The sequence below is a fragment of the Antechinus flavipes genome, chromosome 5, assembly GCF_016432865.1.
Source record: "Antechinus flavipes isolate AdamAnt ecotype Samford, QLD, Australia chromosome 5, AdamAnt_v2, whole genome shotgun sequence".
Lineage (NCBI taxonomy): Eukaryota > Metazoa > Chordata > Mammalia > Dasyuromorphia > Dasyuridae > Antechinus > Antechinus flavipes.
Window position 1 is genome coordinate 209,304,742 of NC_067402.1, and position 18,140 is coordinate 209,322,881.

Sequence of the window (18,140 nt, forward strand, 5' to 3'; positions counted from 1 at the left end):
GGAAGGAAGGAAGGAAGGAAGGAAGGAAGGAAGGAAGGAAGGAAGGAAGGAAGGAAGGAAGGAAGGAAGCAAGGAAGGAAAGAAGCAAGGAAGGAAAGAAGAAAGGAAGGAAGGAAGGAAGGAAGAAAGGAAGGAAAGAAGGAAGGAAGGAAAGAAGGAAGGAAGAAAGGAAGGAAGGAAGGAAGGAGGGAGGGAGGGAGAAAAGAAGGTAGAAAAGAAGGAAGGAAAAAAAGAAGGAAGGAAGGAAGGAAGGAAGGTGGGAAGGAAGAAAGGAAGGAAGGAAGTGAAAAAATCACCAGCATTTTCCAAAACTGTTAACAGCCTAATAATAATTTTCACCAAGGCCAACAGGACCAAAGTGAATTTTATATCAGAAGCACAAATTACAATGTGTCACTTTCCCTCAGGACACACGTTCATATGTCCTTCATATGTACAAGTGTAACTAAATATTTTAGATGGCTGAATACAGTCCTCACTTATCTAAGTTATAACTAAAGAAATAATGAGCAGCTCTTCATCAAGTAAAAAGAACAACTGATAAAGTATTATTAAAGTGATTTATATGCCAGATTCTGTGTTTGAATGACACGTCTCATATTTAGTTTAAAAAAAGAAGCAGTTATTTCATTCATTAACAAATTTATGCATGAAATAGTTTCATAAATCTGGGTCAGCACTGAATTTATTCCAAAACCAGTTCTTATAGAATCCTATTTTCCTTCAGACTCAAAATTTTCATATCTAGCCTCAGAATTTGACTAGCTGTGTGACCCTGGACACATCATTTAACATTGTCTTTACAAATGCTTTGTTAACATTAAAATTCTATTTAAATGCTATTATTATAAATAATACAAAAGTTTAAATTATATTTATAGGTTTATTATTATACTAATCAAGTTTCTCCCGAGTTTTAGCTTTTACTCATTGGTAAGGAATAAAATAGAAGCTTCATTAACTTTCTCAAGTTTCTAGACCACTATTTAAAAAGTTATTTTTTATCTTCTTTTAACCTATACTTCTATTCACTTTCAACCAGAGAATAACTTAAATAATACAAGAATAGAAGAAAGGACTGAAACTGTGATTTAATTAGTACTTGAAACACCCAAATGAAGGAATCCTCTCTATTAATGGAAGCACCTTCTCTAAAACTTAAGTCAGAGGTTGACTTGCCTGGAGTCAAACAGTCAGTATGTGTCAGAGCTAGCAGTAGAACTTGGGTCTTCTAGCTAGGGCCTCCTCTGGCTCTCTCTAGCATTTTGCTTCTGGTTTATCTCACTTACATATCAATCAGTCAACAAATATTTACTAAACACCTACCACTCATCAGGCACAGTGCTAAATAGCCCCTGCTCTCAGAAAGCTCACAAATTCTCTATTCACTTTCAATTCGAGTTAAAACAGATTCAAATAATGAATATTTTTATGGATATGCCTAATTTATAGCTTGCCTATAGAAAAAATACATATTCTGAAACCAAAGCCTAACTTTATAAGCCAATAATTAAGCCAGTGAGACATCTGAGAATTTTTTCTAGTATAGTAATAGGAAGTTTATGATGAAGTGAGTTGGGCACTGAGGAAATCTGCGTTTCATTTAAAACTATCTATGCTACCTGTGTAACATAATAAGTGGAAGAATTCTTGAAGGAATAAAGAGGATGACAATGGTGATGATGATGGTGGTGATGGTGAAAGTGTTTATATGGCACTTTTAGGGTTTTCAAAGTGATTATATATAGTCTCATTTTATCCTCTCAGCTACTCTGGGATAGCCCTATCTTATAAAAAAATTGAGATGGGCAGAGGTTAGTTAAGCTGATTGACCAGGATCATCCAGTATGTGTCTAAGGGTAAATCTGAACTCAGATCTATCCTGACTCCAGATCCAGTGTTCTGTCTATTGAATCACCTGCTGCCTGATAATGATAACAATAACAACAATAGTTAACATTAATATAGCATTTTACAATTTGCAAAGTGCTTTACAAATATTATCTCATTTTATTCTCACACCAACTCTGGGAAGTGGGTGCTAGTATTATCTCAATTTTACAGAAGAGTTAACTGAGGCAAACAGACCTTGACTTGCCCCGTATCAGAGTTATTGTCTAAGGCTAGATTTGAACCCAAGATTTTCCAATGCTATCCACTGTACCATCTAATTTCTTAACAATAAAAGCAGTGATGATATTAATTATCATATTTACTCTGCAGGATTATTGTGAAGATCAAATGAGATAACATTTGCAAAGCACTTTGTAAGCCTGAAGGTATTGGATAAACATAACAAATAGCTGACACTTTTAGCAATTACAATTTTCAATCAGATTTTTTAAAACTATGGCTTACATTTGTGTGATAATTAATCTCAGGGAGGCAATGCTTGCTCTTTTAAAATAAGTTGCTTAAACTAATTGGTATTTGTCTTCCATAAGCAGGAAGATTATGGGCTGCACGTATTCTGAAACTAATAAATGTTCTATTTGGCATTTCAAACACAATGTTCTTGTTACTGAGTAAAATTTATGTTTTAATGTTTATTAAATCAGACACTGGAAAATAAAGATCTTATTTGAAAAAAATTTACTAATTCACAACTGGTATTCAGAAATATGGATCTTTATGACATTTAGCCAAATGTCACTGTACATAACATAATAAGGAGAGAATAACTGATCTTTGGAAGTAGTCTAATCACTGTTCTTGTTCATGGCTTTGGAAACTAAAATTATGAGCATTTGAAAAAAATAATGCATTTCAGAATTATAATTTCCAATATGATTTTTTTTGCAATTTGAAATTGCAAAATTTATAGATCTTAAAAAGCTGCTTTGAACATCAAATAAGAACATTAAGTATTTTTCTAATCACAAAGCATTACATGAATATGAGGCACAATATTGGTTTTGTTACCCCAATTATTATACATCATGAAGCGGGGTAATGATATATTTTTACACTAGAAATGTAAGCCATGGGATAAATGATATTATGAATGGATCAAGAATAGAGGCAGAGGAGAAGGAGAACCAAACACACTTAGATTAAGCCTATTTTGACGGCTTCAGAGATTGGCAAGCAGAAAACAGAACATTTCTAAAGAGGCACTGTGCCCAAATAGGAGAAAATAAAAAAAGGCTAAGAGGGAATAGTTCTTCTCCCAGCAGGCAAAGAAAGGATGTAGCAGAGAGTAATCTTCATATGCATTAAGGACAGTTTACTCTTTGAGGTCTAAGGTAAGTGAGTTTGATATTCCTTCCCTCTTTCCCCCTTGTTCCTTACTACTCCTCCCCTAATTTTAATTTAAATTACTTATCTGTCACCCTTGTAAGTAGTCATTTTGTCTTGTAACTCTACTTGACATAATCACAAATCTTGGATATGTTTCATGATGCACATGTAAAAGTTGTATTTTATAGTCAAGAAGTTCATGTGCTGTTGACTGACCTGAGAGCAGCTTGTTTCAACTCTATGCATCCCATGGGAAAAGTCATCAGTGAATGTAATTGCATCTGAACTTATCACATCATGAAATGAGGGCCAACCTGGGGAGAAAGGTACAAGAGAGAGAATTAGATAAATGGCTTTTGGTTAAAAATGTAATTTTAAAGACATACAAAACATAATATAGGCAGCTAGGTGGTACAGTAGCTAGAACACTGGGCCCACAGTCAAGCAGGTTCATCTTCAGGAATTCAGATCTGATCTTAGACACTAGCTATATAACCCTGAGTAAGTTACTTAACCCTAATTGCCAAGCACACTCACATACACACACACATACATACACATACACACACACACACACACACACTCACAAAACAATCTGAAGAGGAAAAAAATAATACAGTTAACAAAAAAAAGATAAATGATAGATCAATAGATGAAAGATAATAGATGATAGTTTAGCTGCTAAGTGATAAATTTGTGGATATTTTAATTTTTCAAAGTGCACCTAGTAACTTGCTGAATGAGGATTATCAGAAATGATAGATGCAGAACCCTCATCAATCCAATCACATCTTGAAGTATTGAGAAAAATATCCCTTCTTATAAGTCTATCACCATTTCCTGTTATTTATTGACATCAGTGTATTATTTTGTTCTAACGTATCTGTGCCCAAGTGATAATTTCAAACATGTTGAAATAATGAAAAAGAAGGAAACTGAATTAAATCAGAGACTGATCAACTCTAATCTTGAACACATCTCCCCCTTAAGGAAGGGATTTTCCTAGGTTCTGCATGAGAGATTTTGTAGAGTCACCAAGTCCCATTCTGTACAGTCTACCCCAATGAGTAATTCCTGTTATATTTCTTGTGTTTTCTTCTACTAAATTATTTACACACATACCTATAGAGGTAGAGAAGACTAAAATTATATATACTGAAAAAATTTTATTGTCATCATTTATGGTAACATTCCAGAGATGAGTCAAAATTAGGAAAATAATTAGCATAATTAATCTTATAATACAAAAGTGACAAAGATTATAAAAACCACACAGTTGTTTTAAAAAGTATGAAATCTTTAACAAAATTCTGCTTTTTATGAACTATGAAACATTTGAAAACTTATAAAAATGTAGGCATAGAAGGGTCTTTCTTTAAACCTACCAAGACACATGCAAGATTTATATAAGTACTTTCATACTGAAACAGAGACAGAAATAGTTAAAAGAAATATTCAAAGCTCAGTAGATGTTTGAAATGAGTTACTATAATAAAAGCAACATTACTACCTAAAATAATTTATAGATTTATTGCTATCCCAATGGAAAAGTTTTATAGAACTAGGAAAATAGTAATTAAATTGATTTTAATGAATGAAAGGTTCAGAATCTCAAAGGAAAAATAAGAAATATGAATGAAGGGAACCAAGCATCCCTAGATTCTTAAGCTATATTATAATGGAGTACCCATCAAAACTATCTACTACTGGCTAAGAGGAAAGTAGAAAAATAGAACAGACCATATAAAAAAGAAACAAACAATTGAAAGCATTAGCTCAATGTTTTATTAAGCCAAGAACGTAAGTTGTCAGGTAGACTCTATTTTTTAACAAGAACTGCTTTGAAAACTGTAAAGCAGTTTGGCAGAAATTAAATTTAGACTAACATCTTATACAATATAGCACCATGAGCTCAAAATGAACCTAAATCAGATGCAACCTGAACTTTAAAAGATCAGAAGGTTGAAAAAAATGAGAAGAGAACAATATCGGGTTTTAATAACTGTGACTAGGGAAAAGATTCTTAAATAAACAAATTATAGAAGAGATTACAAAAGATGAAACAGACAATTTTGACTATATAAAACTTAAAAGTTTCTACACAAACATAAAGAACAAAGAAAATAGAAGTATTGAAGAATTAAATAGAATAATTTAATAATTAATAATTAAACAGAACACTTAATAATAGTTATTTAATTAATTTACTAATTAACTAATAATAGTTAATAATTAAATGGGATAAAAGTATTAAAGAAAAAACTTTTATATCAAAATCTTCAAGGAAATTCTCATATCTTAAACATATAAGGAATTGATACAAATATGTGACAGTAGCAGCCATTCCCTTAATAAGTGGTCAACAAATAGGAAGAGTTTTCAAAAGATGGTTTACGTCATTTTGTTCTGATCCCAAACCTGAACAACTGGGTCACCCCTGAATTAGATCAATCCCACAAGGAGTAATATATATTGAGACTGAAAAGATAGAATGGGACTAGGTTGTGAAAGGATTTAAAAATTAAACAGAGGACTTTACATTTTAGCCTAGAGGTAATAGGGAGCCACAGGAATATACTGAGTAAGAGATTGTGACATAATAAGAACTGCACTTAAGGAAAATCACTGTGAAAGTGAAAGCTGCATGAAAATTGGGTTGGATAGGGTGAAACTTAGAAAGAGAGGACAATTATGGAGTTCTTTTAAATAATCTAGCTAACAAGTAGTGAAGATATGGAATAAGATAGTTAACTATGGGATTAAAAGAAAAGGAGTCAAATGCAAAAACTTTAGGATGATAGAAACAGCAATGTTTTGCAAATGACTGTGAGGAAGAAGAGAGGTAAGGGAGAAGATAAGGAAGGGAGGATAATGCCAACATTACAAACTTAAGAGCCTAGAGGAGAGGAGATCTCTTTCTCTAATAGGGAAGTTAGGAAGAGAAATTGGTTTTAGGAAAGATAATTAGTTTGGTTTGCACATGTTGAGTTTGAGATGTCTCCAGAGTGTCATAAAGGATTAGGTCAAGTGGGATGGAATAAAAGTCCTCAAATGGTTTCAATGTGTGCTACTTAGGCATTGATGCTTGAAAAGTGCAATTTGTTTACCTTGGCACCCTCTAAACATTGGGAGGGACTCTGAGAAAAGGAGCATTATGGGGATTAACATTTCAAAACCAATATAAAATGGATAATGTACATTTTGAGCCGGGGAGGAAATTTATAAGTAAACATTCAATGTGCTGTCTAAATCTTATGAATGGAAAGGTCTAAAAAAATTGGTTGGCAGCCATATTAAAAGCTCTGCAGCCTTCAGGCTACTATTTATCTTTCAAAGAGATTCATGTGGACTTCTGATTAAGATGGCTTCCCTAACAAATATCCCTGCTAAGATTAAAAAGGGTGCCAAATGATACAATGACCAAGAAAACTCAACTCTTTCGCTCAATCCAGGACTGTCCAAGAAGATATCCAGAAATCTTTGGCTAGTTGAAGCAGGATCTACCTTCAGTATGAGCTAAGGCCTTTGAGAATATTAATTTTAAAAGGACCTGAAGCCAATAGGATCTTAACCAAAATTTGGCAAGTGCCCAAATTAATTTCTAACAGATTATTGCCCCAGAAGACTGAAAGGGTTCTCCCTAAGATAATATGTATTTATAATGGAGCTCTCCAAGAATCTGGAAATTTGGCTCCCAAAGTCCTGCAAGACCCATAGGAGAAGACAAACTCAGCTGCCAGTAGGAGACTCTCCTCAAGAGAATGGAGAAATATATTGCCCAGGCAACCTATAGCAGGGAATTCTACCAAAGGCCAGAAACTAAAATGATCCATAATATCATTTAAAGGCCTCTTGGGACTGTAGCTGGCAGCAAGGTCAACTGCTGTTTCATGACTATACAAGGAAAAAGAGACAGAAAAAAGTCCAAGACCAACACTAACATTGGATCAATTAAAAATGAAGATAGAAAGAAATCAGCAATAGAAAGCAGAAAGCAGGATCTAATAACGGACACTCCACCCTAAAGTGTGGCAGGGTAGTAGCAGAGTCTGAATACCTCATTTGAGTTTGCAAAATGGGAAAGAACATGGAGCTGGCACAAAGTCCCAATCTAAGAACTGGGGCTGGAGATATGAGTAAACCAAAGAAAACACCAATATGAAAAAGAAATAATTTGGATTAAGAGAAGTCCAAGAAGTAAACTCAGAAGGAAAGAGAAACTTAACAATAAGTAGATAGACTCAGGAAAAATAAAATAAAATATGTCTTGAATACAGGATTCCAAGAAGAGATAGAATAAATTATCTAAGAAGTTTTTTTTTTTAATTAAATTCAAGATCTGAAGAGAAAACTTGGAATGAGAATATGTATATGTATATTGTGATGAACCAAAAGGTAGACAACATGATCCAGGTAGAGGACTCTCTAAAAAACAAAATGGAATAATAGAACTCAATGATTCAATGATAAAATCAGAAACGTTAAAACAAAATTGAAAAAAATTGAAAAAAAATAGAAGATGTTAATATATTTACTATCAAAATAGTCTTTGAAATTATGAATTGACCTAACTATCCCAGAAAGTAGCAGCTGGGAAGCTCAGTGGCTAGAGTGTTGGGCCTTCAATTAGGAAGACACCTTCCAGAATTCAAAGCTAGACTCAAATGCTTATTAGTCCTGTGACCCTGAGCAAATGATTTAACTCTGTTTGCTCCAGTTTCCTTATCTATGAAATGAGCTGGAGAAGGAAATGGCAAACCACTCCAATATCCTTGTCAAGAAAATCCCAAATAGAGTCACAAAGAGTAGGATGTAACTAAAAAACAACTGAATACACATCGAACATGTCTGAAAAAGGCCTTTGGAATTGTCCCCAAAAGGTCAAACTGTACATTTCCTCTTACCCAGAAAAACTACTACTAACATATATATCCCAACAAGATCAAAGACAGAAAGTATATGCATGTACAAAAATATTTATAACAGCACTTTTTGTTGAAGCAAAGGACAGTAAACAAAGTGGATGCCCATCAATTAGGGAATGGTTAAACAAACGATGGCACATCATGTTATACTTTATTCTTGAAGAGGATCAAAATGACAACATTCTGTTGGGGTCAAGGTACAGTGTGTCTAATTATGGCTGATCAGACCAAGATGAACTCTACCACAGGTCAGGCAGAAATAATCTATGTGGAATTGGGAGTGGAATCTGTGCATCTCATGTTTCTTTTGAGTTACTGCAATTCTGCTTTGCTCATAGGATGGTTTTGTTGGTTAGATAGATAGATCGATAAATGGATAGATAGATAGATAGATAGATAGATAGATAGATAGATAGATAGATAGATAGATAGGATGGGTAAGCAGGTAAGTAAGAGCATCAGTGAAATAAACCAATTCACAGAAGAGAACATAAAGAACTTCATCCAGGGACAGATAAGTAAGACAGTTTTGTTACTACTGGGTTAAACTGAATTGACACTCATAGTCATTTGTTGTTTCATGTCCAATTCTCTTTTTCTATTTTTTTGTATTGAAATTCTTATGTTTGTTGATGTTGGTTAAACTCAAAATAAAACTAAAAATGTAATTTTAAAAAGAAAGAGAAGCATATTTAACCTTTCACTAAGATAAACAAAAAACAGGAGGGGGTGGAGGGCACTGTTTCCTTCTAGCAGTCCTTCTGAAAAGGGGAGTATCATTACAAACCTCCATGGACAGCTCAAATTAATTCATTTTCTTCCATTCATTTATGAAATATTTATTAAGTGCATATTCTGTGTGAGGCAAAGGTGAGTCACTATTGACAATCAGCCCAAGGAAGAGCTTCACTCTACAATAAATGGCTTAAAATCCCCAGTGATGACAGCACTTTGAACAAGGAATTCCCCCCCATCATGTGAAAGTATTTAAAGGAGGAACATTTCACTGCTGTAAAAATCCTCAAAGGAAACCCTGCCCCCATTCCTAATAATAAGGAAATTGCTTCAAAGGCTGATATGCAGAGACTGGAGCAATCTGTGTCTTGTTGAGAAAATTATCTTGAGCAAAAGGGTTGGGGGGGATGTGTTTATGTCAGTTTTGACATTAAAGAAAGATCATCCATCCTCCTTTTTTTGCTTTTGCTTTTGGTCTTCCCATCCAACAAAATATTATTTGTTTTGGATGCAGTCCACATTCTTCTTAAAAGGAAAGTCATGTGAAACCTGCATAAATAGGGTTGCCTGCCCCTCCCCCCAATACCCTTTTATTTCTATTTGATGGGGCTAGATTTGGGCCTATTCTCTTTCTTATTTCAAAGTATTGTAATTTTCAAGCAGTCATTCATTATTCTCCAGTAGTTTGATACTATTTACAAACACAAATGAATGAATTTTTCTCTTTGATGAATTTATATATTTAATTTTTTAAAGTTATAGGGCAGATGAAATATAAATAAAGTAAATATTCAGAGAATTCAGACTTCCATCTGCCTTTCTAGATTTATTGTGCATTATTGTCTTCTAGAGTTATTGTGCATTCTTCTCTAGTTCAGGTAGACTAACTTATTTGCTGGCCCTTGTAAATAACATTTCCTACCATCATCATATCTCTACCCATAACATGGAATGTACTATTTTGTTAACCATCTCTCAGTTGCCTAGTTTCCTTCAAAGTTCTGCCACCTATCAACTTCTATCTAGACACTTTCCTGAATCTCTTTTTTTGTGATCCCTCCAAACTCCTTTGTTGTTACTTTATTTTTATATTTTGTCTTCAGTTATATACAAGTTATTTCTCTAATAAACTTCAAACTCCTTGAATCAGAGGCAGATTTATTTTTGTCTGTGCTTCACTGCCAGAGCCTCCTACAAGGCCTGACAAACAGTAGGTGTTTACTAAACGCTTATTGAATGAATGGAAATTATGGTTTTGATTTCATTTTATCTAACTGCTTTACATGCAATTGCATTGAGCAAAATCTGTGTAATAATCTGTGTGCACCAGAACTAAAGGTGTGAGCATAAACAGAATTCTTTCATTCCTTCCTTTCTTTGGCTCATGCTGTCATCCAGAGTTACACCCCAGGGACATCAGAATTTGGTTCATTTTGCTATGGCTAAACATTTTATCAAGCCAACATAAGAGCATAATTCATGTCTTTTATAGTAAAACATGGGACCCTTAGCTCCCACGCAAGCACTCTAACAATACAATAAATGAAAGACAAACTTCATTTTATTGAATTAACTTTAAATACTTGTAACCAAGACCATGAATAGTCATAACAACTTTTCTTGCATCTCTAGAGGACTTTAACCTTCCTTTTAGACACACACACACAATATATATATATATAGTGTGTGTGTGTGTATATGTATGTATACATACATACATACATATATATGTGTATATATATACATATACACACATATCTATCTATCTATCTATCTATCTATTTGGAATGGATGTCTCACCACAAAGGAAAAGAACTGGGAGTTTCTAGAGAATCAATGCTCTTCTAGAATACTTGCACAGTTCTATTAAAAAACAGTATTAATAAACTGCAAATCCTGGCTCTGTCCTTTGCTACTTCTTGGCTTTGGCTCCTGTTTGGACAATGTGTAGGGAGATGATGAAAGGTTTCATTTGAAATATCATCATCATCATTAATAATGCACATAGTGTTTTAAGATTTCCAGAGAACTTTACAAATTTTATTTTATCCCAATACAACTCTGGGAGGTAGATGCTATTATTTCCCTTTTATAGACGATGAAACTAAGGCAGAAACCAACTAAGTGATTTACCCAGTGTCACAATGAGTGTCTGAGGCTAGCTGCCTCTTAGGGTTTCCTTCCCACATCTGATAACTCAATTCAAGACTATTCCTATGCAGAAATATAATAGTAAAAAGCTACATGCTATCAACATTAATAGCTAACATTTTTTTAAAGGTACCTTGGTGACTCAGTGGCTAGGACCCAAAATCCGAAGGACCGGATTAAGAATTAAATTCAGACTGTAGCAAGTATGTATGAAAGTCATCGTATTAAAACTGAAAAAAATTAAAGTGAAACACTCCTTGTCCTCAAGAAGTTTACACTCTAAAAGGGGAACCTAATGGATATATATATATATATATATATAGAATACAAGGTAGTTTGAGGGAAAAAAGCATTATTAATTGAGGGGCAAGAGGAAGAGACCAAGCACTTCAAGGAGAAGTTGACATTTAAACACTGAGTATTGAAAGAAAGCTAACATTTTAAGAGGCAGAAGCAGGGACGAAATGCATAAAAGCATGGAACATATAGTCAATGCAAGGACATAGAAATGAGAGTCAACTTGGAACAGGTAGGTGGTACCACAGTGAATAGAACACTGATCATAAAGTCAGGAAGAATCACCTTCCTGAGTTAAAACCTATCCTTAGACACTTATTAGCTGTGTGGCCCTGGGCAAGTCACTTAACCCTATTCCCATTTCCTCATCAGGAAATGGACTGGAGAAGAAAATGGCAAACCATTCCAAAAAAATCTCTGTTTCCCCCCCCACCCACCCAAAAAAACCCAAATAAACAAACAAAAAAAAAAAAAAATGAGGGATCGTGAAGAGTCAGACATGATTGAAAAACAACTCAACAAAGAATTGAATTGTGGTATGTGCAATACAGCAAACAGACCAACAGAGTTGCATCAGAGTGCATGGAAGAGAGTAAGAGGTAAGAAGATTCCTCTTGTCAGTGGAAGGAAGGGTTGCAAGCAGAAGGGCTACCTCTTTATTAAAGACTCAGAGAAGTGAACAGAAGATGACAAAAGGGACTAAGAAAAGTGCTAACAGGGCACTAAGAAGAGATAATACTAGAATAAATTTTATCTTTACAGTTTTGGCTAGCATCATAGGAGAAAATAATTTATATATGTTCTGCTTTAATTGCAAATAATGCAAATGAATGAATAAAAAATGCTTATCGAGCACTAAAGATTGTGCTAAACAATGAAGATACAAATGGAAAAAGCATAAACAGAATTCTTTCATTCCTTCCTTTCTTTGGCTCATGCTGTCATCCAGAGTTACACCCCAGGGACATCAGAGTTTGGTTCATTTTGCTATGGCTAAACATTTTATCAAGCCAACATAAGAGCATAATTCATGTCTTTTATAGTAAAAGTTACCTTTCTTAGACATCTGAAATATTTTCTATTTTTTTCCTTGAAACATAGACTTTATGACTTCAGCATTATTTCACACAGTTACAAATTGATAGGTAGATAAAAATAAAAAGAACACATCTTAGAATTGGAAGGAAGCTTAGACGTCCCACCCAATGTTGGAATTCCTTTTATAACATGTTCAAAAGATGATTATCTATTATCTGGCTAAATATTTCCGGCATTAAGAATCTTACTTTACAAGCCTGCTTTTACATTGCTTTAATAGTTAGGAAGTTCTCTGCTATGTCCTATGTATCCTAAACACTTTCTTCTTCTTTTTTTTTTTTTAAGAGAGTTGAAAGGCATTAGATGTGACATTACATAAAAGTGACTATATCTTTCCAACAGAAAATGATTGGATTATGTCTGGATAACATGTCTTATCAAGAATGTTAAAAAGGGTTGGGGTGTTTAGCCTGGGGAAAAAAATAAAGAAAAAACCTAAGAGAATAGGTTTGGGACTTGATAAAGGATTTTTGATATTTGAAGGTTGTAAGAGGGAATAGGCTTAAACTATGTTATTCCCGACAGCAGAAATGTTACCAATGTATGACATTATTGGTTGTGCATCAATACCGAGATTGGTTTGTCACCTATTATCTAATGACTAGTTGTTCAATGATAATTTGATTTTGGTTTTTAAAAAATCTATGCTTATGATTTCATCAACATATAATGAACTCCTAATGAGGAAATTCCTTCCACCAATACACACAACTGTTCTTCAGCTACAGTCTTATTACCTGATCTTAACAAAGCTTTCTTTTTGCATTCATAAGCTAGCTAGATCTTATCCCATCTCTCTCCAAATTTTATGAAAACATTGTATTTAAGATCTCTACTTTACTATCCATTGTATCTCCTTAATTTCTCACCATCTGACTTTTGCCCCAGCACTTTACTAAAATGAATTTCTCCCAAGCCATCAATGACCCAATCACTAAATTAAAACAGTTATCTTAGTTCTCATCCTCCTTGCCCTGACATTGCTAACCACTCACGCTTAGTGGATATTGTCTCTTTCCTTGAATTTGAAGACATCACAATCTTGGTTCTCCTCCTCTTTCTCCTCTTCTTCAAGCACTCTTGCTCTGTCTCTTCATCCTTTTTCTAACTTCTTACAGATAATGTTACTAAATAGCCTGTCAGTGGTTCCATTCTTCTCTCTTTATATTGTTTCCTGGAAATCTCATTCACTGGAAAAGTTTCAGTTACTACTTTTATGCAGTTGATCCCCAGTCTTGCATTCCAGGCCTGTATTTTGGGTTACCTTAAAAACAAATCCATCTGGATGTTTCATTGACACTTCAAACTCAACATAGCCAAATTCAAGCTTATGATCATCCATTCTAAGTCAATTCCTCTGGATTTCTTTTTTTTTTTTTTTTTTTTGGCTTTGATCTTATTATTCATGCTGTCAACTTTGCTCATAAATTTGTGTTTTTTTCCAATTCTTTTCTTATCCTCACCACTAACATTCAATCAGTTACCAGATCCTATCAAATCCAGTTCCACAAAATCTCTCCCATCTATTCATTCCTCTCTAATCCACTACGTCCCTAGTAGATTACCTCAATGCTATGAGCCTGGATTATTACCATATCCCCCTAGCATTCCCTCATTCCCTTTAGTTTAATTTATTTTTATACAATAGCCAGACTAATCCTCTGTTCAAAAATCTTTAATGTTATTTGGTCATTTCAGTTGTGTCCAACTCTTTGTGATCCCATTTAGGGTTTTCTTGGCAAAGATTTTGCCAAAATATCCACAGAATTTGGACATTTATGTTTTCATCTCATTTTATAGATGAGGGACTGAGGCAAATTGGGATAAATGACTTGCTTAGAGTCACATAGTTAGTATGTCTGAGGTTAGATGTGAACTCATGAAAATGAGTTCTCCTGATTCAAAAAACCAGTAGTACTCTATTTGTTGTACCACAAAGTGCATATAAAATGTTCTATATCATATTAACAATATAGTAACATGACATAAATCTTATATGCTCCCCTCCAGCGAAAGTTTTTTTTTAATCTATTCCTTAATGGACTCTGTACCCTTCTCTTTATCTCCATGACTTTTATTCATGCCATTCTGTATTCCTGAAAAGACTTTGCACTCCTGCTTCATAGTACAGCAACAAACTAGCATATAAACTTATTTGTAAACAATTTTGGAATAGAATGATAAAAAATTTAAGTAGTACTACCTCAAAAAAAAGTTAAAAACAAGTGAGGAGAAAATAGTCTATAGACTAAAGAAAGCAAAATCATACAAATAATATTTTCTTTGAAAACAAGACAAAAGGGGCTACTAGATGGTGTAGTGGAAAGAACACTGGCCCGGAAGTCAGGAGGACCTGCATTCAAATCAACCTCAGACACTTGGACATACTAGCTGTGTGACTCTGGGCAAGTCATTTAACCCCAATTGCCTCAAAAGCAAGCAAGCAAGCAATGGTGTTTCTATATTGATCTATCTCCATCCTAAGCAGTGATACCATCAGATTAAGATTTCACACCTCAGGAACCAATGTTAAAAAGTGGCAACACCACTTATGAAGAAAGATATGAACAGCTGGACTGAATCCATATGCAGAAGAAATCTACAGGTGACATAATTATAAAGGCACTCAGGAGTGCATTTTCAAGATATTTTATAAAGGATAATATTCTAAAGTGATAAAAAAAAAAGATCAGAATAGTTTTATTCATAAGCAATGGGAATGGAAAAGATATCAGCAATTTTCTTATTTATACCAAACATTTATGAGAATTTTCAATGAAAAAACAGAGTATTCTTATTGGAAATATAAGCATCAGACTTTCACAAGCAATTTTCTCCCACAGGCCATGCCACAATTTCAAAGTCATACAATCAACTGAAAATCAATTGAGCAAATAAAAAATATCCGGGCATTTGACCTGGAATGGGCTTATAGGTCAACTAAACCAGCAGGCCTGGAGAGATAAAAATGACTTTAGACAAAAGAAATAGCAATGAACAGAAATGAAATCCATATTAGCTCTCTGATTCCAAATCCAGCATCACATCTAGCTTAAACATCTGACTCAGAACAAAATATAAATGTTAAGGGTCTAGCTGACACAGTGGATAGAGCTGGACCTGGAGTCAAGAAAATTCATCAAATTCAGCCTCAGATATTTATTAGCTGTGTGACCTCAGGTATGTCATTTAATCTCATCTGCCTCAGTTTCCTCATATGTAAAATGATCTGGAGAAATAAGTGGAAAATACTGAAGTAATTTTACTTCATGTATCTCTAAATTACTTCAGTGTCTCTGCCCAAAAGTCCCTCAAAAGGGGTCACAAAGAGTTGGACACAATTGAAATGACTGACAAACAACAAACAACTTGTCTCTATGACAGAAGCACCATCAAATCAACTTTGTTCATTGAATATCAAGCAAAGTATTAAAAACGTTCAGTATTATGGAAAATGTCCACAGCAAAAAGTCTAAATAAAACAGGATGTCCTTATCAAATATAAGATTTCTCAGATGCTCCAGTTTGAGGAGGATATCACAGAGATATCTCTGAGTCCAGGTCATGCAAAAAAGATCAGTTTTTATCCGTCCACAGAATAACAGCAAGTCAAATGTTCTTCATTCACTCTACACATATTGGCCAGATAAATGAGTTTTTCCATCAGAATGGACATGCCTTAGATATGCCTTAGATAATATACTGCAAATAGAAAATTGGGCTCTGTTTGAAGAATGGGAGTACATCAACCAATGAAGTATTTATTAACTCAAGATAGACAGCTAAGAATAAGTGCAAAGTAGAAAGACTGCAACAATCCCAGCTCACAATATTCTATTCTAATTGGAGAGATAATTTGTGTGTATGTATATGTACGTATATTTACATATAGATGTATATGTTCACTTTATGCTATGTATGTATGTGTATACAAACATACATAGCATATTATACATGCATAGATATTGTGTATATGTGTATATATGTATCTATTCACAACATAGGTATATATAATAAAGTGAATATATGCAAAGTAGTTATGTATGCACAAGTATACATAAGATGATTTGGAAAGGAGAGATTGGATTGAAAAAGACTTCAAATAGAAGATAATGTTTGAGCTGCATCCTGCATAAGAAAGGAAAGAAGGTCAAGTGTGAGTAACAAAAAAAGTTTGGCCATATCATATGTAAAGGGGGGGATTAAAATATAAGAGGACTAGAAATACAGGTTGAGGCCAGATTGTATAGGGCTTTAAAAGCTAAACAGGCAGCCCTTTTTGTAGTGGCAGGAAACTAGAAACTGAGTGGATGCCCATCAGTTGGAGAATGGCTAAATGAGTTGTTATATGAATGGTATGGCATATTATTGTTCTATAAAAATGATCATCAGGATGATTTCAGAGAGTCCTGGAGAGACCTACATGAACTGATGCTAAATGAAGGGAGTAGAACCAGGAAATCATTAAACACGGCAACAACAAGACTTTATGATGACAAATTCTGATGGACGTGGTTCTCTTCAACAATGAGATGATTCATTCAGTTCCAATGGACTGGTGAAGAAGAGAGCCATTTATACCCAGAGAGAAGACTGTGGGACTTGAGTGTGGTTCACAACATAGCATTTTCACTCTTTTTGTTTTCTTTCTCATTTTTTTTCCTTTTTGATCTGATTTTTCTTGTGCAGGAAGATAATTCTATAAATATGTATACACATATTGGATTTAATATATATTTTACCATGTTTAACATATATTGGATTATTTGCCATCTACTTGCCATGGAGGGAAGGGAAAATTTGAAACACAAGATTTTGCAAGGGTCAATGTTGAAAAATTATCTATTCATAAGTTTTGAAAATAAAAAGCTTCAATAAAAATGCAAAAAATAAAAACTAAACAGAGTTTACTTTTTATCTCTGAGGCAACAGGAAACTAAATGAGTAAGGCAGTCATACTGTTTGATTTCTCTTTAAGGAAAATTACTTAAGTTATCAGTGTTTAGAAGGGACTGGAGTTGTAAGAAACTTAAGGCAGGGAGACCAATTAGGAAGGAAATTATTGTGATAATCTAAGCAAGAGATGTGATAGCCTAAACAAAAATAGTAGCTGTGTGCATGGAGAAGAGGTCTGATGTGAGAAAGGGAGTTAGAAGAAATGGCAAAACTTTTGCAACTGAATGGATCTGTGAAATGGGGGGGGGGGAGAATGACAGGGGGTATAAGGATTACAAGTATATTATTAGCTGCAGAGACTGGAAGAATGATGTGTTTGACAAAAAAAAAAAAGGAAGTTTGGAAGATGAGAGGGTTTGATAGTGGGTTTAATTTTTGTACATGTTGAGTTCAAGATGTTGTTGGGACATATAGTTTAAAAGGTGATCAGTGATGATATGACTGATGCTGAAGGGAAAAACTGGACATATATACATACACACATATTTATATATCTGACAGCTGATTATCAAAAAGAGAATGCTGAAGGAGAAAAGAGATTAGCCTAGCACATAACCTTGAGAATGCCAACATTTAAGGGGCTGGCCATTTGTGATGAGCCAGCAAAAGACTATGAAGAATGGTCAGGAAGATAGGAGGATAACTAGGAGAAAATAGTGTATCAAAAGTTCAGAATGCCCAGGAAGAGAGGATAATTCAAAGTGTCAAATGAAGCAGATAAATTGAGAAGAATGCTGT

General features: G+C 34.1%; 1 protein-coding gene across 3 annotated transcripts in view; it reads right to left on the reverse strand.

Annotated features, from left to right (window-relative positions):
* Positions 1-18,140, reverse strand: part of MSRB3 (methionine sulfoxide reductase B3) — a 233,819-nt gene that overhangs the window by 65,194 nt on the left and 150,485 nt on the right. For all 3 annotated transcript variants that reach the window (XM_051962055.1, XM_051962053.1, XM_051962054.1), the window contains one exon: positions 3,457-3,554. In XM_051962055.1, the coding sequence (XP_051818015.1) occupies positions 3,457-3,554 (98 nt within the window). The remainder of the gene's footprint in view (positions 1-3,456; positions 3,555-18,140) is intronic.